The 15710-nt window shown below is 55.1% G+C and overlaps 3 protein-coding genes across 5 annotated transcripts; 1 reads left to right on the plus strand and 2 right to left on the minus strand.

Moving 5' to 3' along the window:
• Nucleotides 1-310: 310 nt before the first annotated feature.
• Nucleotides 311-2229, minus strand: MGAT2 (alpha-1,6-mannosyl-glycoprotein 2-beta-N-acetylglucosaminyltransferase). Its single transcript, XM_063399744.1, has one exon. The coding sequence runs from the start codon at nucleotides 2127-2129 to the stop codon at nucleotides 783-785; it is 1347 nt and encodes a 448-aa protein (XP_063255814.1). The 5' UTR covers nucleotides 2130-2229; the 3' UTR covers nucleotides 311-782.
• A 2834-nt stretch (nucleotides 2230-5063) lies between these two features.
• Nucleotides 5064-12205, minus strand: LRR1 (leucine rich repeat protein 1). 3 transcript variants are annotated; one of them, XM_063399748.1, is made up of 4 exons: nucleotides 11956-12205; nucleotides 11786-11884; nucleotides 7718-8411; nucleotides 5064-5455 (listed from the first exon to the last, which is right to left on the minus strand). In XM_063399748.1, exons 3-4 carry the CDS (start codon nucleotides 8311-8313, stop codon nucleotides 5203-5205), a joined length of 849 nt encoding a protein of 282 aa, XP_063255818.1. In that variant the 5' UTR covers nucleotides 8314-8411; nucleotides 11786-11884; nucleotides 11956-12205; the 3' UTR covers nucleotides 5064-5202. The 3 variants fall into 3 exon arrangements, with proteins under 3 accessions (XP_063255818.1, XP_063255817.1, XP_063255816.1); XM_063399747.1 differs by having other exon boundaries at nucleotides 7718-8445; nucleotides 11963-12204; XM_063399746.1 differs by having other exon boundaries at nucleotides 7718-8445; nucleotides 11956-12198.
• A 2628-nt stretch (nucleotides 12206-14833) lies between these two features.
• RPS29 (ribosomal protein S29) lies at nucleotides 14834-15415 on the plus strand. The gene is made up of 3 exons (XM_063397395.1): nucleotides 14834-14994; nucleotides 15118-15217; nucleotides 15297-15415. The coding sequence occupies exons 1-3, from the start codon at nucleotides 14933-14935 to the stop codon at nucleotides 15303-15305; spliced, it is 171 nt and encodes a 56-aa protein (XP_063253465.1). The 5' UTR covers nucleotides 14834-14932; the 3' UTR covers nucleotides 15306-15415.
• Nucleotides 15416-15710: the final 295 nt, after the last annotated feature.

The following is a 15710-nucleotide window of genomic DNA, read 5'->3' on the forward strand; positions in this document are numbered from 1 at the left end:
ACAGACGGCCCCATGGCCCCAGCCCAGCCCCTTCCCACCACACAGCAGCAGCTTTCACACAGCTAATTCGAAACAACTTTTTAAAAAAAAGATCCAAACAAAAGAGGTGTTGTGCCACCAATTTGTTACTCTTTTCTGCCTCAATTAATGAGTATCATTAAAATTTTAATGAAGTTAAATGCACACTGCTAGAAGGGGTGATGGCACGTGTCCAGCCCTTGGGATTAAAGAAGAGAAACTCTCCCCTCCTCCCCATCCTGACTTTTTGAACACGAGATCTTTTTGCTGACAATCAAGAACTTCTCTAGGCTTACAAAACAACGGAATTTTTATTTTGGCAGAACTAAAAAAATCATATATTTATCTACATCGTAGTAAAAACAATGCAATTTATTTTTGTTTTTCATCCTTCATATATTCATCGACACAGCGCAACCGAACCGGGACTGGGGGATCGGGCATGAGGTGACCCCGGGTGGGACCCCAGGCACCACCAGAGCTTTGAAGCACCAAAAAAGATGCACTTAAAAGTGTCCTCCTCCTCCTCCTCCTCCCAGCAAACACAGCAGCAGGTCACTTTTTGCGTAGGGGCTGCAGCACGTCACCCGTTTCCAAAACGTGGTTGCCAAACATGAGAGATTACTATTTTGGGACACCTTTAACAAGAATGTTTATTCATATTAAAGCAGAAACCAACTCATAAATGCTGTTTATACACGTGTGTGCCTGGAAAAGACACAATGGAACAAGTCAAGGAGAAAAGGCGGCTGCGAGGAGGATCCTCACTGGAGTCTGCGGTAGCTCTTACAGAGTTCGTGGTCCCTGATGTCTCCCCACCCTCCGTTCTTGACGTGAGGGGACAGGGGAGCCATGGAGTACCTTTTACTGACACTCATCTCCTCGGGAAACAGGTACTGTTGGTTGCTGTTCAAGAGAGAGTCGATTTTGGCACTCTGGGTGGACGGTCTGCAGGATTTCTTGTGGTGCATGCCACAGTCCCCCGTGTGAAAAATCCTGGGGATTTCGGGGACCAGCACTTTCCAGAACTTTGGAAGACAAGAGACAGTCAAGTGCTGCAGAGTCCAGTCCCAGTTGTAATCATCGTAGGTGCAGAAGGCGTCCGTGCACTCGATGAGCTTCTGGTAGGTGTCTCTGCCGAAGGCCATGCCCATGTTGTGCTCCGTGGACTTCCACGTCTTCATCTCCACCTTGTCGGCGCGGCCGGCGAAGCCGCCCCGCACGGGGCTGTAGGTGCCCAGCGACACGAGCTGGCACTCGGGGCACTCGCGCTGGCGCAGCGCCCAGAGCCGCTTGAGGACGTGGTAGAAGTCTGGCGCCAGGTAATGATCCTCCTCCAGGAAGAGCACGGGCCCCGCGTGTTCCCGCAGCGCCCGCACGCGCTCCCACACGAAGTGCAGCTTCCACCACCAGTGGTGCTTGGTCTGCGCGAAGCGCGCCTCGCGGTAGTGCCCGAACGAGTCGGGGAACTCGGCGTTGATGCAGCCCAGGCGCAGCGCCGCCGCCCTGCCCACGTCGCGGGGGCAGTCGCGGGGGTCGTGGCCCGGGAACTCGCGCGGGTACAGCTGGATGCTGAACGGGAAGAACACCTGCAGCACCGGGCAGAAGTCCACGCGGGCCGCCAGCCGGTTCAGCTCCTCGGCCCACAGGTCGTGGCTCAGCACCAGCAGCACGTTCTCCACGCCCGGCGCCCGCCGCAGCGACTCGAGCAGCAGGCGCAGGTGCTCGGCGCGGTCGTGCACCTGCACCACGAGCACCACGTCGGGCCGCGCCGCGAAGCGCCCGGCGTTCCGCACCGGCTGGTCGAAGTTCAGGCGGTACACGAGCGAGCGGTAACTCAGCGTCGCGTTCTCGGACAGCACCTCCGCCGCCACGGCGGCCGACGCGTTAGCGGCGGGGCGGCGCGGTACCGGCGGCGGGGGCTCGCTGACCCGCGGCGGCTCCCCGGTGCCACCGGGACCGCCCCGCTGCTGCTGCTGCTGCAGCTGCTGTTGCAGCTGCTGCTGCCGCCGCCGCCCGCCGCCGCCGCCGGTGCCCCAGAGCGCCAGGGCGCAGAGCGCCAGCGCCAGGGCCAGCAGCAGCACCTTGCGCTTGTAGACGCGCAGCCGCATCGTCCCGGCGGCGGCGGCCCCGCTCCGCCGCTCCCGCCGCCGCCGCCGCCGCCGCTCCCGCTCCCAGCGCGCGCGCGCCGCCGCCGCCCCGCGCGCACACGTCGCCGTTCCTCATTGGCCGCCGCCGCGGCAGCCTCGGCCCCGCCATTGGTCGGAGCAGCCGTCAATCAGCTCGGCGGCGCTTCCGCCGCGCAGGGGGGCCGCGCAGCCGCCGCCGCCGCACCGCGCTCTGATTGGGCGGCGCCGAGGGGGGCGGGGCCAAGGCGGGAGGCGGGAAGGGGCAGCGAAATCCTTCGGGATTGGGGAAAAAAAGGGAAAATAACTCTGGAAATGCAGGGAAAACACACGGAAATAATCCGGGACTCGAGGGAGTAGCATGAAAGATAAGGGAATACTAGGTTTGAAAAGTATCACTTTAAAAACCATTCTGCGGTGAAAAGAATAAAGTGAGAAATCATTCTAGAAATGCAGGAATAAGCTAAAATCGTTGTAGGACTGATAGAATAAGATAAAGTAATTCTAAGATTGAAAGAAAAAAATTCCAATATTGACAGAATAAAATAATTCCAGATTTGAAAGATTACGATTATAAACTCATTCCTGAATGGTAAGAATTAAAACATTCAAATTAATTCTAGAATCACAATCACATTCAGATTAATCAATTCTAGAATGAAATTACTCCAAAGTTTTCAACATTATTATAAGAGTAAAATAATTCCAGAACTGCAAGATCAAGATAAGGAAACCATCCTAAATTGGCAATTAAAATATATAAAAATATTAAATAATTCCAGAATTGTAGGACAAGGTATGAAAATCATCCTGGGTTGGCCAAAAAATATATATAAAATAAAACTATTCCAGGATTGCAAAAATGACAGAATAAAATCATTCTAGAATGGCAGGGAATAAGAGAAAACTGTTCCAGAATGGCAAGAACAAGAAACATATGTATAGATTTGAAAGAATAAGATAAAATCTAGAATGGTAATAATAAATTTGTTCTAGGGTTGCAATAATAATTTATTGTAGATTTGCAAGAATGTGTGAATAAAATAGTTCTGGAAAGGCAAGAATACAAGAGGAAAAAATGTGTAGAACTGCAAAACTGATGCACTTAAAATCATTAATGAATGGCAAGAATGTAAGAAAATAATTCGGGAATTGTCAGAATAAGGTAAGAAAATAGCTCCAGAACTGCAAGAGTAAGTAAGAACATAATTCTAATAAATCAAGAATAATAAGTAACCAAATAATTCTATGGTTACAAGGACAACACCTCATAAATCTAGAATTTCAGGAATATAAGGCATTCTGGAATGGGGGTAATCCGTAAGATATTGTAAATATACGAGGATACAATGAAATAAATCAATAATTACAAATAACAGCAGAATTCCTGTGCTGATTCTCCTGTCACACAGGCAGCACCTGGATAAACACATCCCTGACTGCCTGGCTGAGAGCACGGAGGGACAGGACACAGGGATGGGTGGGAGATTGGGAATTCCTGGCTGGAATTGGGAATGGATGGGAGATTGGGAATTGGGAATTCCTGGCTGGGCTGGAATTGCCAGAGCAGCTGTGGCTGCCCCTGGATCCCTGGCAGTGCCCAAGGCCAGGTTGGACACTGGGGCTGGAGCAGCCTGGGACAGTGGGAGGTGTCCCTGCCATGGCAGGGGTGGCACTGGGGGGGATTTAGGATCCTTTCCCCCCAAACCAATCCTGGGATTCTGTGATGGCCGGGAAGCTCCAGGGCTCCAGCAGCCTCCTGCCCCTCCCCGTGCCATTCCAGGGGACTGAGGGAAGCCACTTTGGGAGTGACATTCCCACAGGGAGGCACAGCCGGCTCCCCTGGGTCACTGCACAGACACTGCCAGAGCTGCATCCGAAATTCCCGGAGTCCCACAGGAGCCCAGGATTTTGTGCCTGCCCCAATTCCCTCCTCTGCTCGTGTGCTCCACCCAAAAGGTGTTTTTCCATGAGGAATCCCTGCAGTAGGAATCTCTCTCCCTTTACAGCAGCAGCAGCCTGGGATCAGCTCTGGTACATGGGAAGGGTGAAATTCACAGGATCATGGAATCATTAAAATTGGGAAAAACCTCTAAAATTGAGTCCAGCCATCCCCGGCACTGCCAAGGCCACCACTGCCCCATGTCCCCAAATGCCACATCCACAGGGATTTTAAATCCCTGCAGGGATGGGGACTCCATCGGTGCCCAATGCAGAAATTCCCCAATAATCCAAATTAAACCTCCCCCAGGTGCCCCTTCAGTGTGCAGCCTCCCAGCCATCACATGTTCCAGGGAATGGGATTCCTAAAAACTGCTGAAGGGACCTTTGTTCCCTGCTCTTCCCACCTCCCAGTCACGGAGCAGCTGACAAGACAGGAAATAAAAGGATCTGTGGATATGCTCAACATTTTGGTGTCTTCCCCAGAAAAATGCCAGCAGTTAATTCCTGGAATACATGGCATGGAAAACTCCTTGGGCAAAACACAATCCACACATCCATGGAAGGGTTTCAAAATTTAATAAGTCAACACAGTGAAACAAATTCGAGAATTGTTAAAACAGGAGGATTAAGAAACAAAGTTTCAGGCACATATTTAGAAAAAAGACATTTCTGGTATCACAAAGAGAGAAACCCCAAAAAAACCCCGTTTGCTGTGGTAAAAAGCCAGCAATGCTGGTCCCTGCTCCACGTGGGAATGTTGTAACAGAACCTTTAAAAAAAGAAAGCACCTGGAATTCCATAACCGGTCTGGGTGTGATTTCTCCTCCGTTGGGAAGAGCGGAGTGCAGTCCTTGCCTGTGGGCAGAGCTCAGAGCCTCCCGTGGGGAAATCTGGGATAAATTCACTTTGTCCTTCCAAGAAGGAACCACAAACACCAAAACCTCCGAGCAAAGCCCCACGAACAGGAAAGGGGAAAACATTCCCAGGAAGCTCCGTGCTCCAACCAGAGGAGAATCCCGTGGAGGAGGAGAGTCAGGCTGTGTCCCCTCACTCCCGGGATTTGTCACATCTGCCCTGGGGCTCCTCATCCCGGCAGGGCCCGGCTCTGCCCGCGTCAGGCGCTGCTCTGGAGGTGCCTGTCCAGGAACTGGGAGTAGCAGTGCAGCGAGCAGAAGTAGCAGAGCACGGGCGCGTCGGTGCCGCCCATGTTGTCCACCAGCACCACGGTGTGCGCCACGTGGTGCAGGTTCATGCTCACCGTGGTCTGGATGAAGCTGCTCAGGCAGGCGCTGCCGCAGCGACACGTCTTGGCCACCTCCAGATCCCTGCAGAGGTGGGACGGCAGGAGGTGGCAGCCGTAGGGGATTCTGTGGGGTGAGAGCAGGGAGGGTGAGCTCAGCACAGACTGATCTGGGCACCCGGAGGAAGTGACAGGACAGGGAGGTGCCATTCCCAGGGCACACCATGATGCCTCAAGTTCCAGCTCCTGTGTTTCCCAGATTCTGTACTGCCTTCCTATATAACTCTGAATTTCATAGAAAACCTTAGCCAGTTCTCCTCACAGCCCAGTCACACAAAACAATCCTTTTCCAGCCCCTTTTCCAGCCCCTTTTCCAGCCCCAGAACCAAGGGCACTGCTGCAGCTTCAGGCCCAGAAAGTGCAAACAGAGAATTGAGGAGAGCAATCCGGGAGGGTGGGACTGCATCCCCCGGAGCTGTCATTGCACAATGAACCCCAATGTGGAAATGGAGCAAAACTTACAAAAGAGAGAAAACTCCTGACCCTGGTCCATCTTGGGTGCAGCCCTGGCCAGGCTCCTGCACTGCCCAAGGTGTGTCCTTTGAAGGGCTTTTAATAAATCCCTACGTTATTCCTTTAACACTGCCTAGCTTCTGTTCCAGGGAGCCTCTCAGGGTTTCACAGACACGGAAAACCGGAGATTTGGGACTGGTTAGGGACAAAACGCCACTTCCCAAGGCAGTCCCTAAGGACATGAACTCCAGGAGACACCACAGCAGGGAGCTCCCAGCAACCCTTGACAGCCTGGGCCACAGACAGTTAGGGAATTAGCAAGATTAAGAGTAATGGGAATTAGAGAATTAAAGGAAGATTAAGAATAACGAGACAGCTGAGCACATTCCGTTCTTCTCTCACATTCCCTGCTTCCCCCTGGCCTGGCACAGCACTCACAAGTTACTCCTCCCTCTCTTACACCGAGGAGTAGCAGCATTAAAGCACAACTTGGAGAAAGCAGGAGATAAATGGAGCCTTTTGCAGCAGCACTGCCCTGCAGGCATCAAATTAAAAGTTCTCCTGCTCTGAAGCTCTCTCCATCCATCGTGTCAGCAATGACATCCAGAGTCGGGAACGGGAATTGCTCCTTTTGGAATTTACAGCAGAGCAGCGTGGAGTTTGGGGTACAAAAGAAAGGATTTCCCAGAGGAATTCTGCCGGGGCAGCTGAGTGTGGGTCTCAGCAGTGCCCAGCTGGCACTCCAAACCCAGCACAGATCCCACTGACTCACATCCTGCCTCCACCTACACATTCCCAAGTCTTTCCACACAGCTAAGACTCCTCTGAGGTTTTCTATTTTGTCACCACCTTAATTTCAGAACACCCTTTTTCCTGGGAAAAGCATAATCAAGAACTCTGGTGCTTTCCCAGAATGAAGACTGATTGCCAAACATTATTTTTATATCTTCTCCTTCTGTGTCGTCTCTTTCTCAAGGTTTTTACAGAAACCGAAATCTGACCAGTGCTGAGGGATGAAATCCTCCAGAAAAAAGCCTTAATGTTTGTATCAAACCCAGTGCAATTTATATAAAGTTGGGAAAGGAGACACGTGGAGTTTAATTATAAAACCAGCAAGGTCAGGAGTGGGTAACTGGGCCCAGAACATGTGGTGGCTGAGCCCCCTTCAGGGTGTGCCCGTGGATGCCTTTGGTGCAGATTTCTGCACAATTACCCCGGGTTTATGGGGCACTCCCCACCCTCAAGGCAGGAACGGGCACAGGATGCAGGTCAGGGGCACTTCCAGCCTCTCTCTCCCCTCTTTCTGTGCCAAATTTCTGTCTCTGTGCTCCCTTCCCACCCAGAGCAGGGTGGGAGCAGCAGCTGCTGCTGCCTGCAGGCTCCTGTACGTGAAGGATCAGGGGAGAAGTGATGAAGTGGTGTGGGGGAAGAGGAGGGAGCTGATAACAAACAGCAGCCTGGGAGGATGGCATTTACTTGGTGAAATCATATTTTTTAAATCACCTCAGAGCTGGGCTTCTGAATAAGCCAGAACACCCTCACTCCAACACCAAGGGAAATGAGGAGCTTAAGGAAAACCTACGGCAGGGGAAGCCTGCAGAAGTGGCTCAGGGTTGTAGAATTCATTCTCTTTCCCCAAAGTTGGCCAGAAATATTCTGTTCACCCCGTTCTGGTGAATGAAAACACTTCAATCTCTGTCTTTCCTTAAATGCATCCAAAGGCATCAATTCCCTGCCTTACCCTGGTGACCTGACAAGGGGAATTCAAAGGCATTTTAATCTTAGGAAGTTAACAGGTGAGAAAACAGGCACTGAGGGGAAAGGCAGGGGGCAGGTGAGGGAAGGTGTGAGGGAGCAGTGCCAGCCGTGCCCTCACCTGTGGTTGACGGTGGCCCTGGCAGCACACTCCAGCAGGGTGGACGGGATCTTCAGCTGGATGTTGGGAGCCAGCGGGTTGGGCTGCTCGAAGGGGTTCCCAAAGAGATCCAGGTTCTCCAGGGAGAGCTTCCTGAAGTCGGAGGGCAGGAAGGGCAGCTTGTTGCGCGCCGCCGACAGGCAGCGCAGGCGGCTCAGCTGCCCGATCCTGCAGGGCAGGCGCAGCAGGGCGTTGTCGTCCAGCCGCAGCTGCACCAGGGCCCGCAGCTGGCACAACTCCAGCGGCAGCGCCTGGATCTGGTTCTGGCTCAGGTCCAGCACCTGCAGGGATTTCTGCAGGCCCGAGCTGCACAGGGCCCCGCTGAAGGCCTCCAGGTGGTTGTCGTGCAGGTCGAGCTCCTGCAGGCACACCAGGTCCCCCAGCGTGGCCGGCAGCTGCTTGATGTGGTTGTGGCTCAGGTCCAGCTTGCGGAGCTTCCGCAGGCACAGCACGCGGCTGTCGATCCTGGCCAGTTTGCAGTACGAGGTCTGCAGGTGCTCCAGGGAGAAAGGGAAGCTCTTGGTGAGGGGATAATCCCTCCTGGAAGTGATGATCATTTTGGTTTTGGGTTTCTCCACGTCGGAGTTCTTTGCTGGGACCAGAGGTGAGAGGGGGAGAACGCCGGTGTCGTTGCCTTGGTGAGCCAGTCTCACGGCTGAAAGGAAAGTCTTTAGATTGATCACATTCGCCTGCAGGGGAACACAAGGCTGGAGTTAAAAGTTCATTATCCCGGTCATTAACGCTTTCTGAGCTGTGCTGTGTGTGTCACTCAGCAGGGAAATGGGATGGGAGAAGGAAGAGCTCTGCCCTGAATAATGGGAGTCAAACCCTGCAGCAGCCAGGGAAGGAACAAAGCACAGCTGGAAATGAAGTACAGGAAAAAAACCAAACCCTGGTGCACTGGGAGCTCCCTAAAATCCACCAGGATAAAGAACAAACACAAATGGGGAAATCACAGGTCTAAAACCTGAGGCAGTAATTCCTGGAAGTTTCTAGGAAGGGAGAGGATGGAAGCTGGGGTTGAATTCAGCAACAGAAAGGTGGAAGCTAAGTGGGTGCTTGTGGCCACACGCAGCTCTGGCTGTGCCAGCAGCAGACAAGAGGCAAATTCTTTGCAAACAAAGACCAAATAATGCTTGAGGTGGGATACAATATTTTAGCAGTAAATCCCAGGATGGTTTGGGTTGGAAGGGATCCTAAATCCCATCCCTTCAACCCCCTGCCATGGCAGGGACACCTCCCACTGTCCCAGGCTGCTCCAAGCCCTATCCAGCCTGGCCTTGGGCACTTCCAGGGATCCAGGGGCAGCCAGAGCCTCTCTGGGAATTCCATTCCAGGGCCTCACCACCCTCACAGGGAAGGATTCCTTCCCAAATCCCACCTACTGCTGCCCTCTGGCATTGAAGGCTCCCACTGACTCTCAATATCAGAGTATCAAGAGATCTGTGTTTTAAATAAAGATCCAGAAAGCTCTGCTGCATCTGTTGCACTAATTTAATTCACTTTTATGAACACTTGTGACCAAGTATCTCTCTTGTAGATTTTCCAGCAGGTCTCTGCTCGAGCTGATGTGCGGCTGACAGGCACTGAGCTAAAAAATGAATTCTAAAATAAAACCCACATTGTAGCCATAGAAGGAAAAGGAAAGAACAAACTTGGGGTTCTGAGAGCCCAGAAGTTGTCCTGTGTCCCCAGCTGTCACCCGCCCAGTGACACATTTTGCACCTCAGAGACAATTTTGCTCCTAAATGTGTTCATTTAGACCAAATTCAAGAGGGTTTGGGACTAGAGCATATAATGTGCTACAAGCACCCAGCACAAGAAAACAAAGATACTGGAGATAATCCTGGAGGGAAACGTGAGACAAAAATAAAGACATTAAAGGTCAAACTGAGTTGACTGCATCTCTAAACTAGAATTATCCTTTTCCTTAAGCATTCCAAGCACAGCTCCTGCTGTGACACCTTCCAGAGGTGGGGAAGATGCACAGCCTTTGTATCCAAGGTTATCCAGAGAAGCTCTGGCTGTCCCTGGATCCCTGGAAATGTCCCAGGCGAGGCTGGATGAAACTTGGAGCACCCTGGGACAGTGGAAGGGGTGGATGGGATGGGATTTAAGGTCCCTTCTATCCCAAACCATCCTGGGGTTCTAAGACCACCAACCCTCATTGTCTCAGCCAGTCTAATACACACATTTAGCTACAGAATTCCCCCTAATTCCAGGCAGATCTGTGGCATTTCCAAGATAACTAAAACAGGAATTAAGTCCAAAAAGCCCTCCAGATCTGTAAGGACCGAGTGAAATCAGTATTGTACCCCAGAATGAAGCTCCAGCAGGGTTTCTTTGCTCTCAAGCACAAAGCACAATTCCCTCCCTAAAGGCCATGCAGGATCCCCAAACCTCTCGCTGAGAAGCCCTGAACGTGCTCAGGAAAACACTCACACATCTTAGGGAAAAGAAAAAAAGGCCAATAATTATTTGGAAGAGCTCAGGATGCAATTTCCTGCCACAAGCCCGAGGTCTCAGCCACAGGGACGATGTTGGGAAAGGAGCCTGGAGGGTGCTGAGGCCTCCCAGTGCCAGAGGAAATCGGAGCTGAGGCGGCTCCAGAGGCAGGCTCGGACCTGCTGGAGGGAATAAACCCCAGCAAGAGCCAGAATTTGGGATTTCTGCTCCAGGGGTGGACGCTCTGCACCGATGTGTCCCAGCTCCAGTCCTGACCTGGCTGAGAGCAGCAAATCCAGAGCACAAGCAGGGAGATCAATATCCCACTTCCACTATTTGGAAATCCCTTTTCCACAAAGGTTTTGTTCATCTTTGAGAGTTAAGAAGCTTTTTTGTAATGAAGTACTAAAAATATGGCAGAAAACTAAGGAAAAGTGATGAAACATCTTAAATTTGGGTTCTGGATTTGGAGAGCTTAAGAGGAACCTGTAATATTTTGAGATAAAGTTTCTGATTTCTCACTCTTCAGCAGAAAAATTCAAAATAAAGCAAGCAGAATTTATTCTGAATCTAATACAAAAGCCCTAATTTTTTCCAAAATACAGAGCACATTGGCTTCTGGCAGGAAAAAATAGCTGGGTTTGGCATCCTCCCTTCCTATTTAACCTTTTAACAGATTCATAAAATTCAGGCTGCTTTCCTCAGATTCAGATAACAGAAAGGAAAAAGGATTTTCTAGACCAGCAATCAACATTATTTGCTTTTATTTACACAGTCCGACTCTGAAGTTTTAGATAAGAACTCAGAAGTTTTAGCAAATCTGTCCCAGTTTTCTCTCCTATGGGGCTACAAAAGATTCCTGCGACAGGCACAGGACATGAGAATTTAGTGATAATATAGGATATTTTTGTTTTTGTGACGTTAGTGCTGTTAAAAACACTTTACAAATCCTCCAGGAACTGTGAATAAATACAGTGGTATCTGCAATAAGGCGAGATGGTGCCTGCACCCTGCTCTGTGTGCTTTGAAAGCCACGGTGAGCACACCGATGTTTCTGTCCACAAAAACAAGAGGATTCCTTTTTTTTTCTACGAGAAAGACTGTAAGGAACAACAATTTCATAGAATTTAAGGCCAAAGATCAACATTGCATCAGAGGATTGAAAAAAGCTTTTTCTAAAGAAGCTGTGAAGCAAAAAATGAAAATGAACTTCTGAAGCAGAAGAGGAGGAAGAACACAGCCCAGAAAAAAAGGAATGGCTTCCCACTTCCAGAGGGCAGGGATGGATGGGATATTGGGATGGAATTCCTGGCTGGGAGGGTGAGAAGACCCTGGAATAGAATTCCCAGAGCAGCTGTGGCTGCCCCTGGATCCCTGGCAGTGCCCAAGGCCAGGCTGGACAGGGCTTGCAGCAGCCTGGGAGGGTGGGAGATGTCCCTGCCATGGCAGGGGGTGCAATGCGATGGGATTTAAGATCCCTTCCAACCCAAACATTCTGAAATTCTGACGACCCTCCCCCCTTGCCGCGGCGGGTCAGAGCCTGCAGAGCCGCGGCTCTGTGGCCGGTGCCGGTGCCGGTCCCACCTTGCTGAGGCACAGATCCACCGCGGGCTCCCGCAGCCGCACCGTGGCCTTTCCCTCCTCCACGAAGCGAGTGAAGAGCCGCTCCACGTTCTGCTGCACCTGCGGGCACAGCGGGCTCAGCGGCCGCCCCGGGGCGCCCCCGCCCGGCCCGCCCCCGCCGCCGTCCCCACCTTGTACCGAGCCCCGCCGCGGTCCCGCGCCGTGCACACCATGAGGTAAATCCCGGCCCCGGCAGCGCCGGGCGGCCGCCCGAGCGACACCAGCGCCCGCGCCGCCCGGCCGCGGCCCCGCAGCCCGCAGGTGGGCAGGAGCCGGCTGAGCACCTCCACCTCGCACTGCAGCCGCATCCCGCTCCCGCTCCCGCTCCCGCTCCCGCTCCCGCTCCCGGTCCCGATCCCGGCCCCGGCCCCGGCCCGCGCACGGCGGGCGGCGCCGCCGGGGGCCTCCCTGGCCGTGCGCGCACAGGCGCCCGCCGCGCTGCCTGCCCACAGCGCTGCCTGCCCGCCGCGGTGCCGGCCCGCCCGCCCGCCCGCCGCCCGGGGAGGGCGCGGGGCCGTCCGGGGAGCGGGACCGCGCGGCGGGAAGGGAGCGCGGCGGCTCCGGCGGCTCCGGCGGCTCCGGCGGCTCCGGCGGCTCCGGCGGCTCCGGCGGCTCCGGCGGCTCCGGCGGCTCCGGCGGCTCCCGCGGGCAGCCCGGGCGCGGGGCCTCAGCGCAGCGCCCTCCGCGCGGGCCGGGCCGCTGGCACCTCCTGCTGGAGGCGCGGGGGAAAGGGAGGGAGAGGCGGCGGGAGCGACGGGTGTGAGGGGACACGGGGTGTGAGGGGACACGGGAGTGTGAGGGAACACGGGGTGAGAGGAGACACGGGGTGAGAGGGGACACGGGAATGAGGGGACAATGGAACTGTGAGGGGACACGGGGTGAGAGGGGACACGGGAATGAGGGGACAATGGAACTGTGAGGGGACACAGGGTGTGAGGGGACACGGGGTGTGAGGGGACACGGGGTGAGAGGGGACACGGGAATGAGGGGACAATGGAACTGTGAGGGGACACGGGAGTGTGAGGGGACACGGGGTGTGAGGGGACACGGAACTGTGAGGGGACACAGGGTGTGAGGGGACACGGGGTGAGAGGGGACACGGGAATGAGGGGACACGGGGAGTTGAAAGACACAGAGGAGCTGAGGGTGTTGCCGAATCTTAAGGACTCTAAACATAAATGACGAGTCGGGGTTAGAAAGGAGACATTGTTTATTCTGCGCAGCGTGCAAAGTGGAAATTGTCCACAAATCAAGCATGCCAGCGAATAAAAGGCAAAATCATGTATACAGTAAAGTTTACATAAATCCACCCATCTAATCCCCAGTTCCTGCCTACCTACGGTCATGGCCAAGCATGGCATAAAATGTAAAGTTTTCCATAAACAACAAATAAGGCATAACACACCTGGTGCCATCTGTTGGTGTTGAAAAAAGGGGTTAGAGGGGAGAATGGTGCCAGCAGCGACAGGGAACAAAGGAAGGACGGAGAATTCTGCGTAAGGACATCGAGGGGACAGCAGGTGTGAGGGAGGGGACGTGGAAGAGTTGAAGGGATGGTGGGTGTGAGGGGACACGGGGAGCTGAGGGGACACAGAGAGCTGAGGGGACACGGAGAGCTGAGGGGACACCGAGGAGCTGAGGGGAGAGGGGAGCTGAGGGGAGAGGGGAGCTGAGGGGACAGGAGAGCTGAGGGGACAGAGGAGCTGAGGGGAGAGGGGAGCTGAGGGGACAGAGGAGCTGAGGGGAGAGGGGAGCTGAGGGGACACGGGGAGCTGAGGGGACACGGGGAGCTGAGGGGACACGGGGAGCTGAGGGGACACGGGGAGCTGAGGGGAGAGGGGAGCTGAGGGGAGAGGGGAGCTGAGGGGAGAGGGGAGCTGAGGGGACAGGAGAGCTGAGGGGAGAGGGGAGCTGAGGGGAGAGGGGAGCTGAGGGGACAGGAGAGCTGAGGGGACAGGAGAGCTGAGGGGAGAGGGGAGCTGAGGGGAGAGGAGAGCTGAGGGGACACGGGGAGCTGAGGGGACACGGGGAGCTGAGGGGACACGGGGAGCTGAGGGGACACGGGGAGCTGAGGGGACACGGGGAGCTGAGGGGAGAGGGGAGCTGAGGAGACAGAGGAGCTGAGAGGACAGAGGAGCTGAGAGGACAGAGGAGCTGAGGGGACACGGGGAGCTGAGGGGACACGGGGAGCTGAGGGCAGCTGGTTGTGAAAACAGCAGCTCAGGCTTCATAAGCGACAAGGAGGGCACAGTGAGGACTTGGTGTTGGTGCAGCTTTTCCCGCCCTGAGGCGGCTTTCACCACATGAACTGCTATTGGGAAGAAAAAAAAATCGGGGACCGCTTTGATCAGCGTGTGCCCACATTTCTTATTTGAGGGCAGGTTAGTGTTTGAGTTGGGGTTGTGCGTGTGTTTTGTGTGTGTTGTGTCAGTAGGAGGCGATGTTTGCGTGTGTTTTGTGTGTGTTGTGTCAGTAGGAGGCGGTGTGTTTTGTGTGTGCGGGTTGGTGTGAGAAGGTGTTTGGGGGGGTGTTTGGGGTTGTTTTTGGCAAAAGGGGAGCCCGCGTGTCTCTGTGTTGCCCAGGCTACGCTGGCGTGGCTATTCACAGGCGCGATCCCGCTACTGACCGCCACGGGAGCTTTGACCTGCTCCGTCTCCGACCTGGGCCGGTTCACCCCTCCTTAGTCAACCTGGTGTCCCGCAGCTCCCCGCGGGTCACCATATTGATGGCGGCCTTAGCTTGGACGCCCGCTCGGCACAGCGCACGGCAGCCCAGAACTCCTGGGCTCAAGCGATCCGTCGGGCTCAGCCTCCCCGGCAGCTGGGACTACAGGCGCGCGCCACCGCGCCCGGCGCTCGCAGCCCGCTCCGCCGGCAATACGAGCTTCTGCAGCCGTGACGTCACGGGGCGGGCGGAGCGGCACCGCCCCGCTGCACCGCCCCGCTGCGTGACGTCACGAATGGGCGGGGAGAGAGGCCCCGCCCACCGGTCCGGCGGCGGTGACGTCTGAGGGCGGGAAGCGCGCGCCGCGCGGTGCACGCCGGGAGGCGCCGTGAGGGGTATAAGGGCGGGCGGCCGGCGCCATCTTTCTCTCGGCACCGCGCAGCCATGGGCCACCAGCAGCTCTACTGGAGCCACCCCAGGAAGTTCGGGCAGGGCTCTCGCTCTTGGTCAGTGCTGCTGCTTGCGCTCCCCGGGTCGTGGTTGCTGTCTCACCCCTTCCTCTCACACTCTCACCCTCCTCCCTGGCGCCGTTCCCCGCCCTCACCCGCCTCTCTCTGTTCCCCTCACAGCCGCGTGTGCTCCAACCGCCACGGCCTCATCCGCAAATACGGGCTCAACATGTGCCGGCAGTGCTTCCGCCAGTACGCCAAGGACATCGGATTCATCAAGGTGGGCCCCGAGGCAGCGGGAGGGGCCTCGGGGGTGCCGGTTCCCGCTGACCCCTCTCGTCTCTCTCGCTCTCTTGCAGCTGGACTGAGCGCTGGGAGGATGAGGCGACAGCCGGGAGCACCCGGGTCGTCCCAGGGCCTCCGTGACACATCTGCAGCGTCTCGGCTCAGCCTAACTTAATAAATGGTCTCCTAACCCCGCTGATCTGTGCGTGTTTGCTCTCTGTGCGGGTTTTCTGTGCAGCGCTGCTCCCGCAGTGTGGGGCTGCTCTGCTCCAAACCCACCAGCCTGGCCCTGGACACTTCAGGGATCCGGGGCAGCCACAGCTGCTCTGAAGGGAGGGAGGTAAAGGCATTTAAATGTCTCAGAACTCTGGAATGAGCTTTCCCAAGTGCTCTAGAGGGGATTGCGAGTGCGTGGGTGCTCCTCTGCTATTCGGTGCCGTTGCTGTGAGGGGACGGAGCAGGTAAATTCTGTGCTTGCTCCTGGGATG

Source organism: Prinia subflava, chromosome 5, assembly GCF_021018805.1.
Source record: "Prinia subflava isolate CZ2003 ecotype Zambia chromosome 5, Cam_Psub_1.2, whole genome shotgun sequence".
NCBI lineage: Eukaryota > Metazoa > Chordata > Aves > Passeriformes > Cisticolidae > Prinia > Prinia subflava.